The sequence below is a fragment of the Bombus bifarius genome, unplaced genomic scaffold (assembly GCF_011952205.1).
Source record: "Bombus bifarius isolate JDL3187 unplaced genomic scaffold, Bbif_JDL3187 scf7180000008030, whole genome shotgun sequence".
Classification (NCBI taxonomy): domain Eukaryota; kingdom Metazoa; phylum Arthropoda; class Insecta; order Hymenoptera; family Apidae; genus Bombus; species Bombus bifarius.
This window is the reverse complement of record NW_022884401.1, coordinates 552,795-569,839: the sequence shown is the minus strand read 5'-3', so window position 1 is coordinate 569,839 and position 17,045 is coordinate 552,795. Positions and strand designations below refer to the sequence as shown.

The window sequence follows — 17,045 nt, the reverse complement described above, 5'->3', positions numbered from 1 at the left end:
CAGCAGCAGCAGCAGCAGCAGCAGCAACACCTTTCCTATTAGATTATAGCGCTCTATGGCTAGCGGCCGATTTGCAAAGCACACCTTACGACTTTACAACCTTATCCCCACCACGGGAGTTATCAGATCTGTGTAATTAAGTTAGTATATGACTGTGGCCGGCATACGGGTAGTATGTCGAAATTAAAATGTTTGTCAATTTTGACATTTCAAATGTTTTTAGTAAAAGGTATAGATGGTTCGATAGGTGATAGATCTCAGTTTTACAATTTGTGCCTTGAAAAATGTCATAATGATAATTGCGATAATGGTACGTATTTTCAATAATGTATCAGGGAAAAACTGAGTGACATAGTAAATTGTGACAAAAGCTTAAAAAAATTATGATTAATAATGTTATTACAAATTTAGTATTTTCCAACTAGAAAGTTAAGATAACAATAAAGAAAATATTTTTTTAGTGGTTTATCATGTATTATTATATGTACAGTATGTATATGTATATACCGATGTTAACTGATCATTTTACAGATCATAGATTTAAGGTACTACCTTCCTTATCATTAAGGTTATTATTTTGGTCTTGTAAGGAAGATTGTAGTTACAACTGTACTTGGAAGACAGTGGATCATTTTACATCTCACGGTTTAGAAGTTCCTCAATTTCATGGGAAGGTATATGACATTTAATAATAATAACATACATAAATATAGAGTAAAATATAAATTTTATAAACAACTGATTTTTATTTTAGTGGCCATTTATTCGTATTTTTGGCTGTCAAGAACCTGCTTCTGTCGTATTTTCCATATTAAATTTTTATGCTCATATTACTATGTATTGGAAATTTAAAAGAAAATATGGATGTACTTATCCTATGTTTTACATATGGACTTATTTTAGTCTGGTATATATCTGTTATTTATATAAATATAATTCCCTTATTATATAATTTATATAAATATAAATATTTCTTATGTAAATTTTAAAAAATTTAATTCCAGGTATGCATGCACGGGTGGTTTTGGTCATTTATTTTTCATGCAAGAGATACTCCATTCACAGAAGTAATGGATTATTCCTGTGCATTTATTATGGTGCTTACATTACTGTATTGTATGCTACTAAGGTAATTTATACTGTTGTTAGATAGAATAGAATATTAATAAAAACATTTTAAAGATATCTCTTTATACATTTTAGAATAACTTATAAAAATAAGAGGTTATTTACTGTGATTACATGTGGATACCTTAGCACACTATATTCACATTTATCCCATTTATGGTCTGGTTACATTAACTATGACTATAATATGAAATTTAATATAGTTATAGGTAATTTAATGAAGTATTTGTATTTCTTTCAATAATCAGACGTTTTTTAATTAAAAATTATGACTAATCGTCGTAATGTTACAGGTTTTTTAACATTTGTTATAACAATGATATGGTGGCACCGTAATCGCAAAAAATTATCTTATATTTATCTAATTGGTTGGTTTAATATATTAACAGTTTTTGTTACTATATTAGAAGTAGCAGATTTTGCACCAATCTTTTGGATACTTGATGCTCATTCTTTGTGGCATGCCAGCACAGTTCCTCTTACAATTTTGTTGTATAGGTCAGTATAATTTATTTAGTACAATGTTAATACATTCTAAATATATTCTTATATAAAATTTTTAGGTTCATGATGGCAGATTGTTCTTATTTGAGTAAATGTTATAGTAAATTAATATTAAATATTAATCATCATATACATTAGTAATGTCATTACTAGTCATATATTTCTTTTGAGGTACTAAAGTGTTATTTCATTGTTACTTTACATAATAGTAAATATTATTCCGTATTTTTTTGTTAATTATAAAATACTATTTTTTTATTAACATTAAATGAAATTTACAAAACAGAAATATATCTCTTTCATGTACTACTTAATATATCAGTAGTATATATATTTTATTACTTTTTTTGAAGATATTGTTTATACACACACATACATATATATATATATATATATATATCCAAGTTATATATATACATATCCAAGTTATAATTTATAATAAAGTGAAATTTAAAATATAATGATAAATACAATGAATTTGTAATACACATTTTTTTTAAATTGATATGAATGATTATCTGTTAAAAGATCATTGAACACATTTCTTCAATCTACTTCTTGTTTTTGTAAATATTAATGTGTAACATGGCAGGATTAGCTGTCATTGGCAATGTAATTAATACTAAATATTAGACATTTTAGTGTTAACATATGAATTTAGAGCAAGGTATTAGTTCTGACTTAATACAGCCAGAGCTCATTGCATTTATTACTTAATACAGGAAAACATATAAATACTTTGGGGAATGTATTGTAATATGAAGATATAATTGCATAATGTTTATATTAATTAAACCATTGACCGATTGATAGAACAATAGGTTTTAAGTACCCGGTATACATTTAAATTATTCGTATACCTTAATATGTAACAAGTAGTATACATATAATATAACAATCAATAAGATGTATACAATATTTTAAAGGCACGTTACATTAAACATTCTTTAGCTTTAATAGTACATATGCATATGTATATTGCTGACATTTAATATAAAAATGTAATAATGTACCTAATAATTTTGTACACTACTTCTAAAGAAATAAGTTCCCATTATGGGTACAAATTAAAACCTCTAAAAATTGTTATATTATTAATTAAAGATTAAAGAATTTAATCCTTCTTATGTAAATGTAATATAATTAAATATATTACTCATATATTTTAAGTCACAGTGTAAAGACAATGTGAGTCTGTTTTTTTCATTAGCATTGAACTCTAGAGTTAAGTATCTTTGTTCTAATAATCTTATGTTACAAAATTAATGGCAAGTTTGCATTTATTATGACTTTTTTAGTTTGCAATTGTCAATTTTTTAATAAAAAAGAAATTGTACAAATTTTGCAAAACAAAAAGTGCATTTTATATAAAGTCAGTCTTATTATAAAATGTATCAAATGATTCCTGTATAGCTTACAGAAATATTTAATATTAAATAAATGCATCTTTCATATCTAAAACTGAAAGTAATTTTATACCATGTTTCTATTTAGTTGTAATAGATATTGTTTCATTATATGAATGTAAAATTGTATAAAATTTAGAATTAAATTGTATAGTTTTCCTTACATATTTTTTTCTTCTATACTTCAATTGTGCGCTTGTATAAATGTGCAAATTAAATAACATTATTGTCGCAAAGTAACCTTTATATTTTTTAATGTTCTTACGATTAATATTTTGAATAATTTCATAAAGATTTTTGATAATAGTATATAGTTAAAAAAAGATTTATAAAAAGTCAATGGCCTAAATATTATTGAAAAATATAACTACTGATGTAGTTATTAAATAGATAGTAAGTACATATAAAACATTATAAATTTTTGTGCTTTTCTAAAAAAATTATATGGATAAATACGTCAATATATCACAATATGGATACCAAATGTTTTGCATTAATCTACTTTTTCTTCTCCTTCTTTTTTAAAGAATTAATTTTTGCTGTAATTTTCATTGTAAGTACTTTATATGTAAGTATATAAGATAGTATATATCAATCAATAATCTGTAATGTTTCTGTTATAAATGTTTAGCGCTTAAATAATGCCTCACTTTCTGGATTATCTTCTCTATGTTTCTCGAGATTTCCTGACAAAGTAGGATCTGGCCGCCGTCTTTTAAAGAACCCGAGTTTTCGGAGAAGCAAAGTAATTAAGACAAATAATAACAAACCTGTTGCAACCGCTATTATGATTATCCATGTTGGTACTGGTTCACCATCTTGGTGATCAAGAAGATTCGGATATACAATTATTTCAGCCTAGATATTAAAATATAATTATGAAGTTAAAAATGCCAAATACATGACATTAAAGTATAATTACAATTATACTCACAATTGCATAATCATCTTTTAAATTTTCTTGTTGTATTACAACATTTGGTGGTATAACAATTTTTGCATTAGAACCAATTTTTACTTCGTCTACTTTTGGATAATCTTCTACAAGAGTAGAATTCCACAATCTAAACATATGAAAAAGTTCATTTAGCAAATAAAGAATTCATTTAAAAAACATGTTTGTATAATTAAAAAATATTAAACATTACCTTGCTTTAACAGTAATAATTGCCTCCTGTTTTCGTTGCAAATTGTATATAAAGCATGTAATATCAAAGCATTTTGCAGTCCCAGCCTTACAATTCTATAATATTTAATGATAGTTTTTAAATGTTTATTATATTTCCAAGATAAGATATCTTTTAAATTGATAAATTACTCACCATTGAAACTACTTGACGTCTGTGACCATCTTTATCAATGATCGTTCGTGTATTAACAACTTTTTCTGTATCTCGTCTAGTCCTCATGTGGTTAGTATGATTGTGTGGCAAGGGAGGAGGAGTAGATTGGAATACATCAATATCATCGTAGCTTATACTATCTTGCAATTTTAGTGGATTAACTACTTGCCCTGATGGTAATATACATTCACCATCACCTAAAGCTACAAAGTTATAGAGTAAGTAAATATACTGCATATATTTCAATATTAAATAAGATATAAAAACACGTTAAATTAGTATAGAAAGAAATTTTACCTTGTACAGTTGGTAGCTCTTCTAAATACAAAAGCCATTTACCATGGGCTTTGTCATTCGCAACCTCATAAGGCCACGAAATGTGAACTTCTAAACTACTTACTCTCCATGGACCCTCGTTGAACACTTCGTACACATGCGATACTTTCGGTCCTACTTCATTTAAATGTTTTATGGCAGATTCACCTATAACTGGACCACCATAAAAGGCCCACTGAATTTTCGCACTCCTATAATTTTAATCATTTGTTTATAATTAATGTGTGATTTGATTTTGTATTACATTATCATTCTTTCTTGATATATAATTGTAAATAAATGTTACCCTTTAATTGATAATTCTGCTTGTTTCAATACTGTAGCTTGTAATCTTATAGGTTCTTTTTCTTTTATTTCTTTTGAAGTGGAATTTGCAAATATTACAAATTCCAATTGTGATTTATTATCTTCTAGTTCTTTTGGATCAAATCTTACTTGTATATTTACTAGTTTGTCTTTTTTAAAAGGATTTCCAATAGAACAGCCTACTATAGTCGCATTATATAAATTACAGATTGCAGAATCATTGCTTTTACTAGCGATATAATTTAAACTTTGAGAATGAACAATAAATAATTGTGCTTCATATGCAGATTCCCCAATATTAGACACGTTCACATCAACCACAACTTCGTCTCTTTCACCAAGAAGAAGTTCGTAGAAATTTGGTTTCACCGAAGAAGCTAATAATTGAGTACATTAATAATTTCCATAAATGTTTTTTAATTTAATATTTCAGTAATTTTAGTTATTCAGAAATATACCTGATAGATTTAATCGAGCCTTTACTTGCAGATCACTTTCACAAATATCATTATTACCACAATCTTTTTGAAAGGTGGCTTCAAATACACGAGCAGCTTCTTGTTGGTTTAATATAGGGTAATTCTTTATATCAGGTAAAGGTTCTCCTTCAGCTGGCATAATTGGTTCTTCTTGTATTAATGAGTAATTTAAGCGGAATTTAATAGGTGATTGAATATCACGTGTATTTTCCTAAAGATTATTAATAAACATATTTATAATGAAGACATTGAGTCTCTGGTAAAAATATTATTTATAATATATAAAATATACCTTCAAATAAACTATTTCTTTTTGACAATGCTTCAATTTTGTTGTATCTAAATGAACAGTACGATTAACGTAATGTAAATGAGAATACCCAGTTCCAAACCAAACTCTAGAAAATTTTTTAACTCCAGTATAAGTTTCAGCTTCAATATAATAATTTAATTTTAGATTTTGCATATCTTCTTCTTTTACTAAAGATTTTGTCTCACAACAAGCTTCAAATGAGAAACTGTAACAAATTAATTACAATTTTATATGAAAATAATCTTACTTCTAAATTTTATTAAATTATACTTACCAGGTATGGTTTGAATCTGGATCTTCTGGACACCCAACTTTATTAGGATCTATAGGCTCAATTTTTTCTTGAAATGTACCATCTTTTTTTAAATAATGAATAGAAGTCGTAATATCAATGATTTTTTTCGAACGAAGAAGTGCTACAGCGTCGTTTTCATAAGCTCCTACTAATAAATCGAAATATCCATTTTGATCCATATCAATTCCACCACTTAGTGAATAGCCAAATGTTTGTAATGGTTCTGGCATATCTTCTGCATGTATAACCTAAAGTTAACAAATCTCCGCAATATAAAAAAGTATATTACATAAATATAGAAAATTAGTTTATTTCCATAATATTGTAGATAATAATGTAACAGTACCTGTGATGGTACTGTGATTATTCCATTCTTTGAACCAAGATATATGTATACTGTTCCTTTTTTTTCATATGGGGCTCCAATAGCAATGTCGTCATATCCATCTTTATTTAAATCTTTCAGATTTGTCAGAGCAAATCCAAATCTATAATTAAATTATATTTATTTAATGTTGTATATTCAATTCTATGGAGTGTTCCGGTCTTATCCAGTCATACGTAGTCGGCATATTTTATACATCAAAATAAAACAAAAGTGTCATATAAACATATGTTATCAAAAGTATTATGATATTTTCTGACTGCTACTAAACGTAAATATTCCTAAGCTACGAATACTTTGAGCCATAGTAATTCACGTTCGTTACCGCTCATTTCGTATACTGTTTTTCTTCTGTTATAACTATTTAACAATGCATACAATGTCATATGTTTATATGACATTCTTTCCTTATCTATTTTGAGTTATAAAATATACTGGGACATCTTATATATGCGAAGTTAAAAGGAAATAAAACCTTGATTCTTCACGCCCAACAAGTTTAATAGGTTTACTTTTTTCACGTTTCTTGTAAGTTTTCTGTAATTCAGTATACACATATACTGCACCCCCTTCTGCCTTATTGAAGTAAAAAGGTGCAGCTACAATAAGATCATCAACTCTAAGAGCAAAAAAGTGAAAAAGTGTAATTATGCAATTAAAAAAGATATATGCTTATTATGTGCTTAGAAACAATATATAAAGAATTATACTTGTCTCCATTAACATCTGCAGAAGTAATTTCGTATCCAAAACTTGAAGCAAATTGTTCACCATCCAAAATAAGAGCAACATCCATATCTGGCTTAAAATCGCGTCGCGTAAGTAGAACAACTTGACCTGTACCATTTGAACGCGGAGCTCCAGCAGCATAAGCTAATCCAGTACCAAAGAAATCACCCACAGTAACAGACATCCCTGTAAATTGATTTGTTCTGTTTTTCTTACTTGTACAATAACTTAATAAACTAACTTTATTATCATCAAATACCATACTACCATATGAAATATTTACCTAAATAACTATATTTGTTAACAGGAGAAGAATCTTGCATTGGAGCATTATAAACTGTATTATCCCTAGTTAAAAATTCATCTGAAACGGTAAAGAGATATAAAGTCCCTCTCCAAGTATGTGGGCCGGGAGTACCAATAACGACACGATTTTCCGAAGTAAGGACACCACTGGTTCCTGCTTGACAATATCCAAACTGTTCATGTGCTCTGAAATAGAATCATAACTTTTGATTGATTCCTTCAAAAACGTTAATTGTAAAAATTATTAAATGAATTTACTTGTTGGTAGGTTTTCCAGAGCAAGGTTTTTTTAAATCTTGATATTTCAAATCTTGTGTCAATATATAACATTGCCCTTGACCCCATTGAGAATCTGCTGTTTTTACAATATGTCTATGAGCACAAACCTAGAAATTTATTATACTAAATTATATTCAATTTAATAGTATTAATAGGTAAAATATGATGAAATTTATACCATTACTTTGCCACCAGAGCCTTGACTGCGTACTGTTACTCCTAACCATTGATTATCTTTAATTTCATCATTACCTGGTGGTATTAGATCATCAGATTCAAGATCTAAAATGCAGAAAACAATTTATTAAACGATTGGTAATGATAATAAATAATTGTATAATATACATGGTATTCCTTTTAGAACATAAATGTTTCCTGTCAGAAACTTCATACAGTAAAGTTATTGTCATTTATGTCTTCAAATTACCTAGTAATCTTTTCTTGTTTCATATTATATAATAACTTTGTGTCATTGTGAAAGAAGTAAAGGAAAGGAAGATGGGTAAATATTTGAATGTATTATAAAATAAAAATATTCTGCCTAATTTGGAAAGAAAATAAAATAAAAATAAAAGCTGAATAATATAAACAATTATCTATGAAATTTCATGCTATAGCAAAAAAAGAATAGATATCAGAAAGATTATTAAGAAGCAACAATAATTAAATATATTATTCGTAAAACACATGAGAACATACATAATTTTATTCTTTTGTGTTATCTATAAATTGTGTACTTCTAAAATGCAGATGTGTAGTTAGTAAGAATATAGTTGCAAATATCAGAAAATGTTAATAGTGCATTTGGTAGAAAATATTCTTTGAATCACAAAATACAAATAATGCAATAAAATAATTTTTATATCATAACTTAAAATGCCATGCTGACATAAAAATGAGCATATCAATATAAATATATATATATACAAAATCACAATAAAATAATTCATAATAATAAATTAAATGACTGCTCATTCAAATAACACCATTCAATAACTTACTTGTGTCATACAGACTCCCTTCTGCTGCTCGTTAACCAACACATAATTTAACAAAAAAATAATCTTATTATATGTATAACATAAAATAAAGCACAATAACTTAATGACTTTATGAAATAATAACATAAAAAAATGACATGCACAATGACTACACCAAAATCATATATAAACATAAGATGACACTTAGACAATACTATAGCATAGAAATAAAAAATATGTGTATAATTTTACTGATAAAATATAAATTAGCTTAGATAACAATACGTTATTTAGTTAAATTTTGACTTGTTTCAAATATAACAAGTTTTAACATACTTCTATTAATGTAACATTAGTATAGTAAATACAATATGCTTATGAAAATTAAATGTTTTAATACAATGTAGAATTAAATTTTATAACCAATAAATAAGATGTTTATATCAGTATTTCTGAAGAACTTTTTTAAATTAAAAAACATACTTAATCGTCCATCTGTAATCACTTGAGTGCAATCTGTTTTATATGTTGTTAAAGGACATTGCCACAATGCACCGGATCTATTAGTTTCTGGTTGCCTATTTTGATCTAAAGGAGCTCCAATTAACATCCTGTAACAGATATTATCCTTAAAGCTTTCTTAATGCATGCTTCTTGTTTATCTAAGCCTTATCTTACCATCATATATTATATCAGTGATGTAATTAGTAGATAAAAGTATAAATTAATAAAATATTAACAATACAATATTTTGTACATAATACATATAAGTATGTATTGTTATCTATATTATACATATATATGTATACATTCTCTTGATTATTTTAATTACAACAAAGTATTATAAGTAGCACATACCAGCTTTTTGATATTGTTCCATCGTCGGAAGTTTCTTGATGTTCGGCTACAGAGTAACCGAAATAAGATCCATTTAATCCTTTTTTGATAACAGGTATTCTTGGTTCTAAATTAAATGTGTGCACTAAGCATACGTTCAAAACGATCAGAACCAGTTGATAACATTTCATTTTGTGGTTAACTTTAATCGTTCTTGCACATATAATATGATAAAGGTAAAAAGGTATAAATAATATCTGACCTCGTACAAGCTCTTATCGTTACAACTATTTTTATATACTTTTCCTGATTTTATTACTATAACATTCATCTGCACCTTTTAAACACGCATAGGATCTAGCAGATCCACCCACGCAATCTATACACAAGCTTTTTCGATGGCAGTGACAACTATATTTTATAATTTTATAGAAGGCAATATTTAATGGAAAAATATTACCAATTATATTTTATTAAAATTTTTATTGTTTAAAATTCTATGAAATGTCTATATGTATAAATATATGCTAAAAGTTTCTTATTTATGCATAGATAATTAAGCAAGATTAGTATAAAATAGTTTACTTTCTTAAGTACATTTCTGTTGTATTTTATTTTTATCATTGTAATTAATATTAAAAAATCATTAAAAATGCTTTGAATGTACATACATTTATGTGATTTAATTAATTAATATATATATTTATGTGATTTAAAGACCGATTAATAGTAGAACGATTCAGATTAGATTCGATTATAAAATATCGATAACTAACGATATCAAATAGCAGAATTGCACTATAGTTGCGTGTTGCATTACGAGTTACGAATTGTTTGTCAAATCAAGCGTATTTACTTATATGTTAAAAGGATGAAGTAATATTTATGACAGACAGATTTTTAATATTTAGTAAAAATGTATTATTTTAGACATAAAAAATTGGTTATGACCTTCAATATAGTAAGAAATATGGGTAAAGATACATCTTTCTAAATTATAAAGCCTTCTGCATTTTTTAACCTATTTTGACATATCGGTATCATAAGCTCCTAAACATGAAAGGGAGAATAATTTTATGAATGAAATTAAATAATGTGCTTTTATAAAATATTTTAGCCACCCTTAGAAGATTTTATCGAAAAACAAATATATTATTGTGTGATGGAAAATTTGAAATTACACTTGATCAAAGGAAGCTCAAAACACCACAAGGAAAGATATTACAAGTGGAAAGCAAACCTTTAGCTTTAGCTATAGCAACAGAATGGGATATGCAGAAAAACATTATTGATAGAAGTAGTATGCATCTAGTAAGTTTATCTTCAAAATTATAAGTATAAGTATAGTACATAATTTAGTAAACAAGATCTAATATATTTATACATTCGATTTTACAGACAGCCCTGTGTAATACTGTAATAGATAATCCTAACAATCATACAAAGCAAGATATGGCAAATTACATTGTGAATTGTTTGGAAATGGATACAGTACTATTTCACTCATACGTAAATATGTTATATTGTGTAATGTTGTTTATATGATGTAAGACATTTATTAAACAGAGAATAATTATAGGAAAATGAAGAATTATACAAAATACAAACTGAAAATTGGGATCCACTAGTACAATGGTTTTGTGACAAATATGGGGTGAATTTGGTTAAAACTCAGAGTATAGAAGCTCCTACTGTATCTTCAGAAACTAAAACAATATTGACAAGACACTTAATGTCCTACAATTATAGTGCAGTTTATGGTAAATGATTTTCTTATTAATATATACAAATATGCAATCAATGTTACCAAACTATTATATTTGTAGGTTTTATGTATGGAGTCGATGCTCTCAAATCTGTAATCCTTACTCTAGCTGCAGCAGAAAGAGTAATTAGTATAGAGGAAGCAGTAAGGCAATCACGCTTGGAGGAAAATTATCAAGTGTGTATAACAATTTTTGTACTAAAAAGTTTACAGCCAACATATGTTTCTCTGCTGAATGCTACTTTACTTTTTATTGTAGATTTCTCATTGGGGTTCTGTAGAATGGTTCCATGATCAAAATAAATATGACTTACAAGCTCGTTTAGCTGCAGCTATCTTATTTGTGCATTTGAACTCTTATTCTGTGTCATGTCAACCAAAAATAGATAACAAGAATGTTGATTAATTTATAAAAATTAATTGAATAAATTTTGTACAAAACTCGTACATATGGCGTATTGGAATGAAATGAAACAGTAACAATATTTTTACTAGTTTGAAGTACGACAAGAAGATGGGTCAACAGAAGATAATGCCTCTACTGGTATGGAACAGTCAGATCCCATCCATTCTTTTGTACAAATACAACTGAAATAATTAATTGATATTTTATGTAGATATTAAAGATTATATACTAGCTATAAGTTAACTTACCTGTATGTAGCTCCATGATTTAAACATACTGCACCATTTTTGCATAAATGACGAATGCATTCATTTCTATGACATTCACCAACACCACGACCTGTTGCAGGACTTGAATTGGTTATTGGATAAATAGCAGTTTCTGTGCGTAATTCAATGTCAAATATACAACCAGAAAATCCAGTATGAAGGGGCAAATCGTGAGGTAAAGACTCAAAATTTTTTGATTTGTGTCCACCTGAACAGGAATAATTTTTACAAATAATGTTGCATCTATCTTCTAATATAAACTTTTTAAACAAAATTATCAAATAATAAAAAGCGAACCGATATAAAGTATTGGTGATACATCGAGTCGTGTCATGGTTCCAACCACTCGCCCAGTTATATTGCCTATACCATCCACTGCAAGCCATGCATCCCTACCCTTTCTTCCAATTCTAATCGTATATGCTATATGACTTTTACTTGCTGTTGCTGCCATTGTTGCAGCACTCAAGGGAACGTTTGTAAATATTCTACGAACGCCTAGAGAATATTTTCACGAAATTCAACAGGGCTAAAAAATCTGTAAATATCTAAGATATTAAGATGTATTACCTGCTCCTAAATCCCAGGTTAACATAATATAACCACGAACATATGTTATGGAAAGATGATCGGATAGATCTTGGCGTGATCCACTTTGTCCTAAATAAGCTATCAAAGATATTTGTTCGTAAGTACGCGGTATGACCTTCAATTTCAATTCCATTGCATCTTTTATAGAATTTGAAATGCCGTAAGCAATGTATGATGAGAATCCAGGTACAAGTACAGAAAATGATGGTCGCATTATAACAGTATCTAGAAGTGTAGGATAAAAAATAATTATATTTTATTTTCGAGATACATATGTATATTTATAACAATATTACCTTCTTCGCATAAGAGCCCATGAGTTCCAAGTGGGCAAACGCAAACGAAACCCGTACCCGGTGAACTAATACAAGTTGCACCCAAAGCACAAGGATTTTCATCGCACGTTGAACGTTCACAAAATGGGCCTGTATATCTATTCAATTAAATAATATCCTATTTGACGATATTTTTTAATACCAAATTTTGTTGAATAAATTGCAAATTATCTTACCCAGCTATGCATCTACAACGTATTGCACCATTTATTTCTTCGCACGCACCGAAATTTTGACATGGATTTGATAAGCACAGAAACGATGTGCAATCTTCAATTTGAAACGTTTCTGTGGAATCACGGATGAAATGACGTGGTATATCGTTTATCTATATTAATAAAACATGCTTTTTAATTTTCCGAATGCTTTCAAATATACATATACATATGTAAGAAAGACGAACTTTCAATGAGTTCATACAGCCAGTAAATCCCATAGAGACATGAGCGAAATAGTGAGAAAATACCAATGGTATACCACCTAAATGTAGATTGGCATGTCGTGGAAGACTTCCACGTAATGGTAAAGTTTGTTCTCCACTGACTGCCGTTGTTCCATTTACTAGCAAACGAGCCGAACATTTGTTAGTTTCATTTTTCATGAAATATTGAAACCTGCATATATGAAGTAAGCGAATACAATGCATGGATATAATAAGCAATATATTATCGTCTTTGTATTATTTTACCTCGTATCAATATCCGCTTCATACCCGTTATCGATAGGCGAATCTATTTCACCTAATAACATAGTTTCAAGTCCGCAGGAGAATTGAAACTTTAAAGAACCATATTCCAAATATACCAACGCGTATTTTTCATCGTCGAAATAAACATGTAATATAATGCCATCCTTATAACGTGTTCGAAGCCTGACAAAAATTTTTAACGTTGCGTTATTGTCGTTTGAAATTTCTACATCAACGTGTTGTCTCGCGTAAGATTTTCCATTAAACGCCGCCCGTATTATACTTGGTCCAGGTTTACAATCTTCACGACGTGAACAGTTACACTAGAAAAAGATAATGTCTCTATTGTAAACATCGTAACAAAAAATGTATTTCTAAGTAAGAAAGAAAAAAATGTAATACTCGCATCGCTATCATTGCGCGTAGGTGATATTGTGGAACTTGGACACAAAATTCCATGGCATTCAGGAATTATGGTACTTTTTGAAGTTGTTGGTGATTCAGTTTTAGTTGAAAATTGTTCATGGTCGCTATCGGTAGTATTCTCATCGTATATCGGTTTTACAGAGCTACTAGTTGTTACAGATGAAGAGATATTGTTAGCGAAGGCGGACGTAGAACTTTCCACTTCTGTACTTGAAGATTTTGTTAATTCTGTAGAGGTCCACTTATCCGTAAATGTCTGAGGTATAGTTCTTGGCACTTCTATTATTGGCGTACTCGAGTCAGAGCTTTTATTTTGCCAAAACTCTGTAAAATTGGAGGAGGATGCAACGGTAGGGAATGAACCATTATTTCTTTCACTTTCTGTCGTCGTAAATTCCTCTGTCGTTCTTCCAACAGATGCAGTTACATCTGGATAATTCCTAATTGACATAAAATAGAATAGATCGTTCATTTTAGCATACTATTATTTTTATACAATTACTCGTGATTTATGGATTATTGTTACCCTGTACTTGGAACATATCTCGTCGTGCTACTAGTTTCAGGAGTCGTATTGCCAGTGGACGTGAACAACCTGTCACCGTTCTCTTGATAAATAATTTCAGTCGTAGTCGTTTCATTGTGAATCGATTTCTGTGTCAAATATTCCGTCTCAACTTTTATCGGCGACGTTACCGAATAGACTTCACTTGAAACACTGGGAAATGTTCGAGGTTCTAACGAGACTGTTTCAGTTTGAGATATCTCCTTACTTGTAACAGAATACACAGCCGAGACATCGGTAACAAACGGAGTACTTTCTGTGGTACTACCACCAATGTTGCTACTAATGGTGGTACCGCTACTGCTACTAAGAAAGTTGAAACTGTTATCAGTCGAAGACGTTGTTTCTATAAAAGGGTACCATATTGTGTAGAGACGACTAGTGCTTTTAAGAGAAGTCGAAGACTGTACTGTCGTGGAAGCAGTAATTGACGATGATGTCTCGATTTCTGGCAGTGTCGATGATTTTGGTGTAAAAGAAGTAAGAGTAATACTCCTTTGATCGTTATCAGTCTCGAGTGTTTCTTCGATAGTAGAGAAAGTCGATGGAAGATCGTAGACATTGCAAAATGGTCCACTGTAGAACGTTGGGCAAGCACAAGTGAAGCTATTGATACCGTCGATACAAGTGCCTCCGTTCTCACAATTTGCAAATTTCGACTCACAGTCGTCGTATTTTAGTTCGCATAACGCACCATGATAATCTGGTACACAGTAACAGACTGGTCGCTCGTCTTCAAATAAGCATACTGCATCATTTTCGCAAGGATTCTCTTCGCACGGTACGATGGCTTTATCGCAATCTTTACCAGTATATCCTTGTGAAGAAGGTTTAATATTAACATTTTACAATACGACAAAGTTAACTCTTTATAAATTATGAATTCAGTTTCTACATCATCACTGATAATAAATAATTACAACTTACCAAATAAACAAGCACAAGTGTACGAAGCAGGAATGTTAATGCAAAGACCACCGTTCTTACACGGTGATGTGATGCATTCATCAATATCTTCGTCGCACAATCGACCTGTCCAACCTTCGCAATAAAAAGAATTAATCTTCGGTATATTTAAATACTCGAATTAAAATGTAAATTGCCTAGATTATTCAATAAAATATTACACCTTCCGAACAGCGACAAAAAAAAGAGAATCCAGGTCCTTCCACGCATTCACCTCCATTTTTACATATTGTATCGTTGCAAACCGAAGCATCGATTTCGCAATAGTCTCCTTAAAAAGAAACAAATTGTAAGATCGAATAGAACAACTTTTGGCGTACCAATTTTTACGCTTCTATACCTGAATATCCATCAGGACATTGACATGTAATACCATCGTAATCTAGGCAAGTCCCGTTATTCAGGCATGGTTGATTCGAACATTCGCTATATCTTTGTTCACAATTTATACCTAAAAATGCACACCGTAATATAATGTACAATAGTAAAATATTTGATTATCTGTGTGATCATACGAACATAAAAAATTGATTTCAATTTTACAATTTTTCTGTAAGGAAATCGAAGCACGAACATCATTTAATTTCACCCTCTGTGCTAACACGTCAACGCGTCGTTTTCGAAACATGCCATGAAAAGTAAACGAAGGAATCATGAATTACCTACAAACCCTTCAGTACAGGTGCAATTATAAGCTGCAACAGCATCGTTGCATGTCCCTCCGTTGAGGCAAGGATTCGACCAACAATCATTCCAATTGATCTCGCAATTGATTCCAGTGTAACCGTCGATACAGTAGCAAGAATAAGTGCTGTATTATATGCACGGGACGAATGACTAATATATTAATTTTAAAAACTTATACAGAGTCGCCTTTTATTTATAATCTTTTTTTTGTTTTTTTGTTTTTTTAAATTAAATATAAAGAGTGAGAAGTATTTATTTTATTTTGAATTATTTATGTACCTGTTCGCGTCTTCTAAACAAATTCCGTACATGCAGGGATCACCACTGCAATTTATACCTCGTGAAAAACCAATCATTAAGAGAAAAAATGTTGCCAGAAGAAGAATCTTCTCTTTCGTAAACCTTTCAGTAAGCACCCTTCTATAATGCATTCTGAATAAAAATAGCGTAACTTTCACATAGATGTTTGCTATAGGTCATTCCAAACTTTTTATGTGATACGAAAACCCGTAAAAGATTTAGATTTATGAAATTATATGTATACAATTATTTTAATATAGATGGCAAAATCAATTAATTTCTTGTATCTCAATGCTTTAATTAATTTATCAAAAGGATCAAAGAAACGTGAATCGCAAATGATGCGCCACTTCCATCGGTTTACACTTTCTCAATGATATAACTATCCGAATGCGATATAGATATGCTTTATACTTTACTA

General features: G+C 29.4%; 4 protein-coding genes and 1 long non-coding RNA gene across 8 annotated transcripts; 3 read left to right on the top strand and 2 right to left on the bottom strand.

The window, feature by feature from the left end:
* The first annotated feature begins 46 nt into the window (after nucleotides 1-46).
* Nucleotides 47-1,828, top strand: LOC117207423 (post-GPI attachment to proteins factor 3). 2 transcript variants are annotated; one of them, XM_033447648.1, is made up of 7 exons: nucleotides 124-310; nucleotides 532-674; nucleotides 755-907; nucleotides 1,005-1,129; nucleotides 1,204-1,337; nucleotides 1,422-1,626; nucleotides 1,692-1,828. In XM_033447648.1, the coding sequence occupies exons 1-7, from the start codon at nucleotides 175-177 to the stop codon at nucleotides 1,768-1,770; spliced, it is 975 nt and encodes a 324-aa protein (XP_033303539.1). In that variant the 5' UTR covers nucleotides 124-174; the 3' UTR covers nucleotides 1,771-1,828. The 2 variants fall into 2 exon arrangements, with proteins under 2 accessions (XP_033303540.1, XP_033303539.1); XM_033447649.1 differs by lacking the exon at nucleotides 755-907 and having other exon boundaries at nucleotides 47-310.
* Nucleotides 1,829-2,209: 381 nt separating this feature from the next.
* LOC117207448 (integrin alpha-PS1) lies at nucleotides 2,210-10,097 on the bottom strand. 2 transcript variants are annotated; one of them, XM_033447702.1, is made up of 18 exons: nucleotides 9,648-10,097; nucleotides 9,273-9,400; nucleotides 8,811-8,834; nucleotides 7,988-8,091; nucleotides 7,789-7,916; nucleotides 7,508-7,716; nucleotides 7,206-7,410; nucleotides 6,971-7,114; nucleotides 6,457-6,598; nucleotides 6,090-6,358; nucleotides 5,795-6,020; nucleotides 5,482-5,713; nucleotides 5,004-5,400; nucleotides 4,679-4,908; nucleotides 4,361-4,584; nucleotides 4,187-4,281; nucleotides 3,973-4,102; nucleotides 2,210-3,896 (listed from the first exon to the last, which is right to left on the bottom strand). In XM_033447702.1, the coding sequence occupies exons 1-18, from the start codon at nucleotides 9,815-9,817 to the stop codon at nucleotides 3,666-3,668; spliced, it is 3,288 nt and encodes a 1,095-aa protein (XP_033303593.1). In that variant the 5' UTR covers nucleotides 9,818-10,097; the 3' UTR covers nucleotides 2,210-3,665. The 2 variants fall into 2 exon arrangements, with proteins under 2 accessions (XP_033303593.1, XP_033303594.1); XM_033447703.1 differs by lacking the exon at nucleotides 8,811-8,834.
* LOC117207449 lies at nucleotides 4,484-5,017 on the top strand. Its single transcript, XR_004487519.1, has 2 exons — nucleotides 4,484-4,599; nucleotides 4,688-5,017. It is a non-coding gene; the product is annotated as an uncharacterized LOC117207449 (long non-coding RNA).
* A 326-nt stretch (nucleotides 10,098-10,423) lies between the features above and the next one.
* LOC117207483 (ATP synthase mitochondrial F1 complex assembly factor 2) lies at nucleotides 10,424-12,382 on the top strand. The gene is made up of 7 exons (XM_033447783.1): nucleotides 10,424-10,600; nucleotides 10,744-10,937; nucleotides 11,025-11,135; nucleotides 11,206-11,386; nucleotides 11,453-11,568; nucleotides 11,651-11,935; nucleotides 12,146-12,382. Exons 1-6 carry the CDS (start codon nucleotides 10,543-10,545, stop codon nucleotides 11,795-11,797), a joined length of 807 nt encoding a protein of 268 aa, XP_033303674.1. The 5' UTR covers nucleotides 10,424-10,542; the 3' UTR covers nucleotides 11,798-11,935; nucleotides 12,146-12,382.
* Nucleotides 11,794-16,803, bottom strand: LOC117207478 (protein eyes shut). Of its 2 annotated transcripts, XM_033447773.1 has the most exons (15): nucleotides 16,604-16,803; nucleotides 16,300-16,448; nucleotides 15,978-16,088; nucleotides 15,801-15,908; nucleotides 15,599-15,712; nucleotides 14,633-15,488; nucleotides 14,087-14,546; nucleotides 13,681-14,003; nucleotides 13,396-13,606; nucleotides 13,169-13,320; nucleotides 12,954-13,090; nucleotides 12,637-12,882; nucleotides 12,364-12,564; nucleotides 12,046-12,274; nucleotides 11,794-11,979 (listed from the first exon to the last, which is right to left on the bottom strand). In XM_033447773.1, exons 1-15 carry the CDS (start codon nucleotides 16,753-16,755, stop codon nucleotides 11,883-11,885), a joined length of 3,546 nt encoding a protein of 1,181 aa, XP_033303664.1. In that variant the 5' UTR covers nucleotides 16,756-16,803; the 3' UTR covers nucleotides 11,794-11,882. The 2 variants fall into 2 exon arrangements, with proteins under 2 accessions (XP_033303664.1, XP_033303666.1); XM_033447775.1 differs by lacking the exon at nucleotides 11,794-11,979 and having other exon boundaries at nucleotides 12,148-12,245; nucleotides 12,309-12,564.
* Between the last annotated feature and the right edge of the window lie 242 nt (nucleotides 16,804-17,045).

Bases quoted from the DNA above. Each gene is read 5' to 3' on its own strand.
- LOC117207483 (XM_033447783.1), top strand. From the start codon at position 10,543: ATGTATTATTTTAGACATAAAAAATTGGTTATGACCTTCAATATAGTA. The intron at 10,601-10,743 runs GTAAAGATACAT...AAAATATTTTAG, and splicing joins CAATATAGTAAGAAATATGG to CCACCCTTAGAAGATTTTAT. The intron at 11,569-11,650 runs GTGTGTATAACA...TTTTTATTGTAG, and splicing joins GCTTGGAGGAAAATTATCAA to ATTTCTCATTGGGGTTCTGT.
- LOC117207423 (XM_033447648.1), top strand. From the start codon at position 175: ATGTCGAAATTAAAATGTTTGTCAATTTTGACATTTCAAATGTTTTTA. The intron at 311-531 runs GTACGTATTTTC...ATCATTTTACAG, and splicing joins TAATGATAATTGCGATAATG to ATCATAGATTTAAGGTACTA. The intron at 1,627-1,691 runs GTCAGTATAATT...TAAAATTTTTAG, and splicing joins CTTACAATTTTGTTGTATAG to GTTCATGATGGCAGATTGTT.
- LOC117207478 (XM_033447773.1), bottom strand. From the start codon at position 16,755: ATGCATTATAGAAGGGTGCTTACTGAAAGGTTTACGAAAGAGAAGATT. The intron at 13,091-13,168 runs GTAAGATAATTT...TTAATTGAATAG, and splicing joins CGTTGTAGATGCATAGCTGG to ATATACAGGCCCATTTTGTG. The intron at 12,565-12,636 runs GTAATACATCTT...AATATTCTCTAG, and splicing joins AACCTGGGATTTAGGAGCAG to GCGTTCGTAGAATATTTACA.
- LOC117207448 (XM_033447702.1), bottom strand. From the start codon at position 9,817: ATGAAATGTTATCAACTGGTTCTGATCGTTTTGAACGTATGCTTAGTG. The intron at 4,909-5,003 runs GTAACATTTATT...TTAAAATTATAG, and splicing joins GCAGAATTATCAATTAAAGG to GAGTGCGAAAATTCAGTGGG. The intron at 4,103-4,186 runs GTAATGTTTAAT...TCATATGTTTAG, and splicing joins ATTATTACTGTTAAAGCAAG to ATTGTGGAATTCTACTCTTG.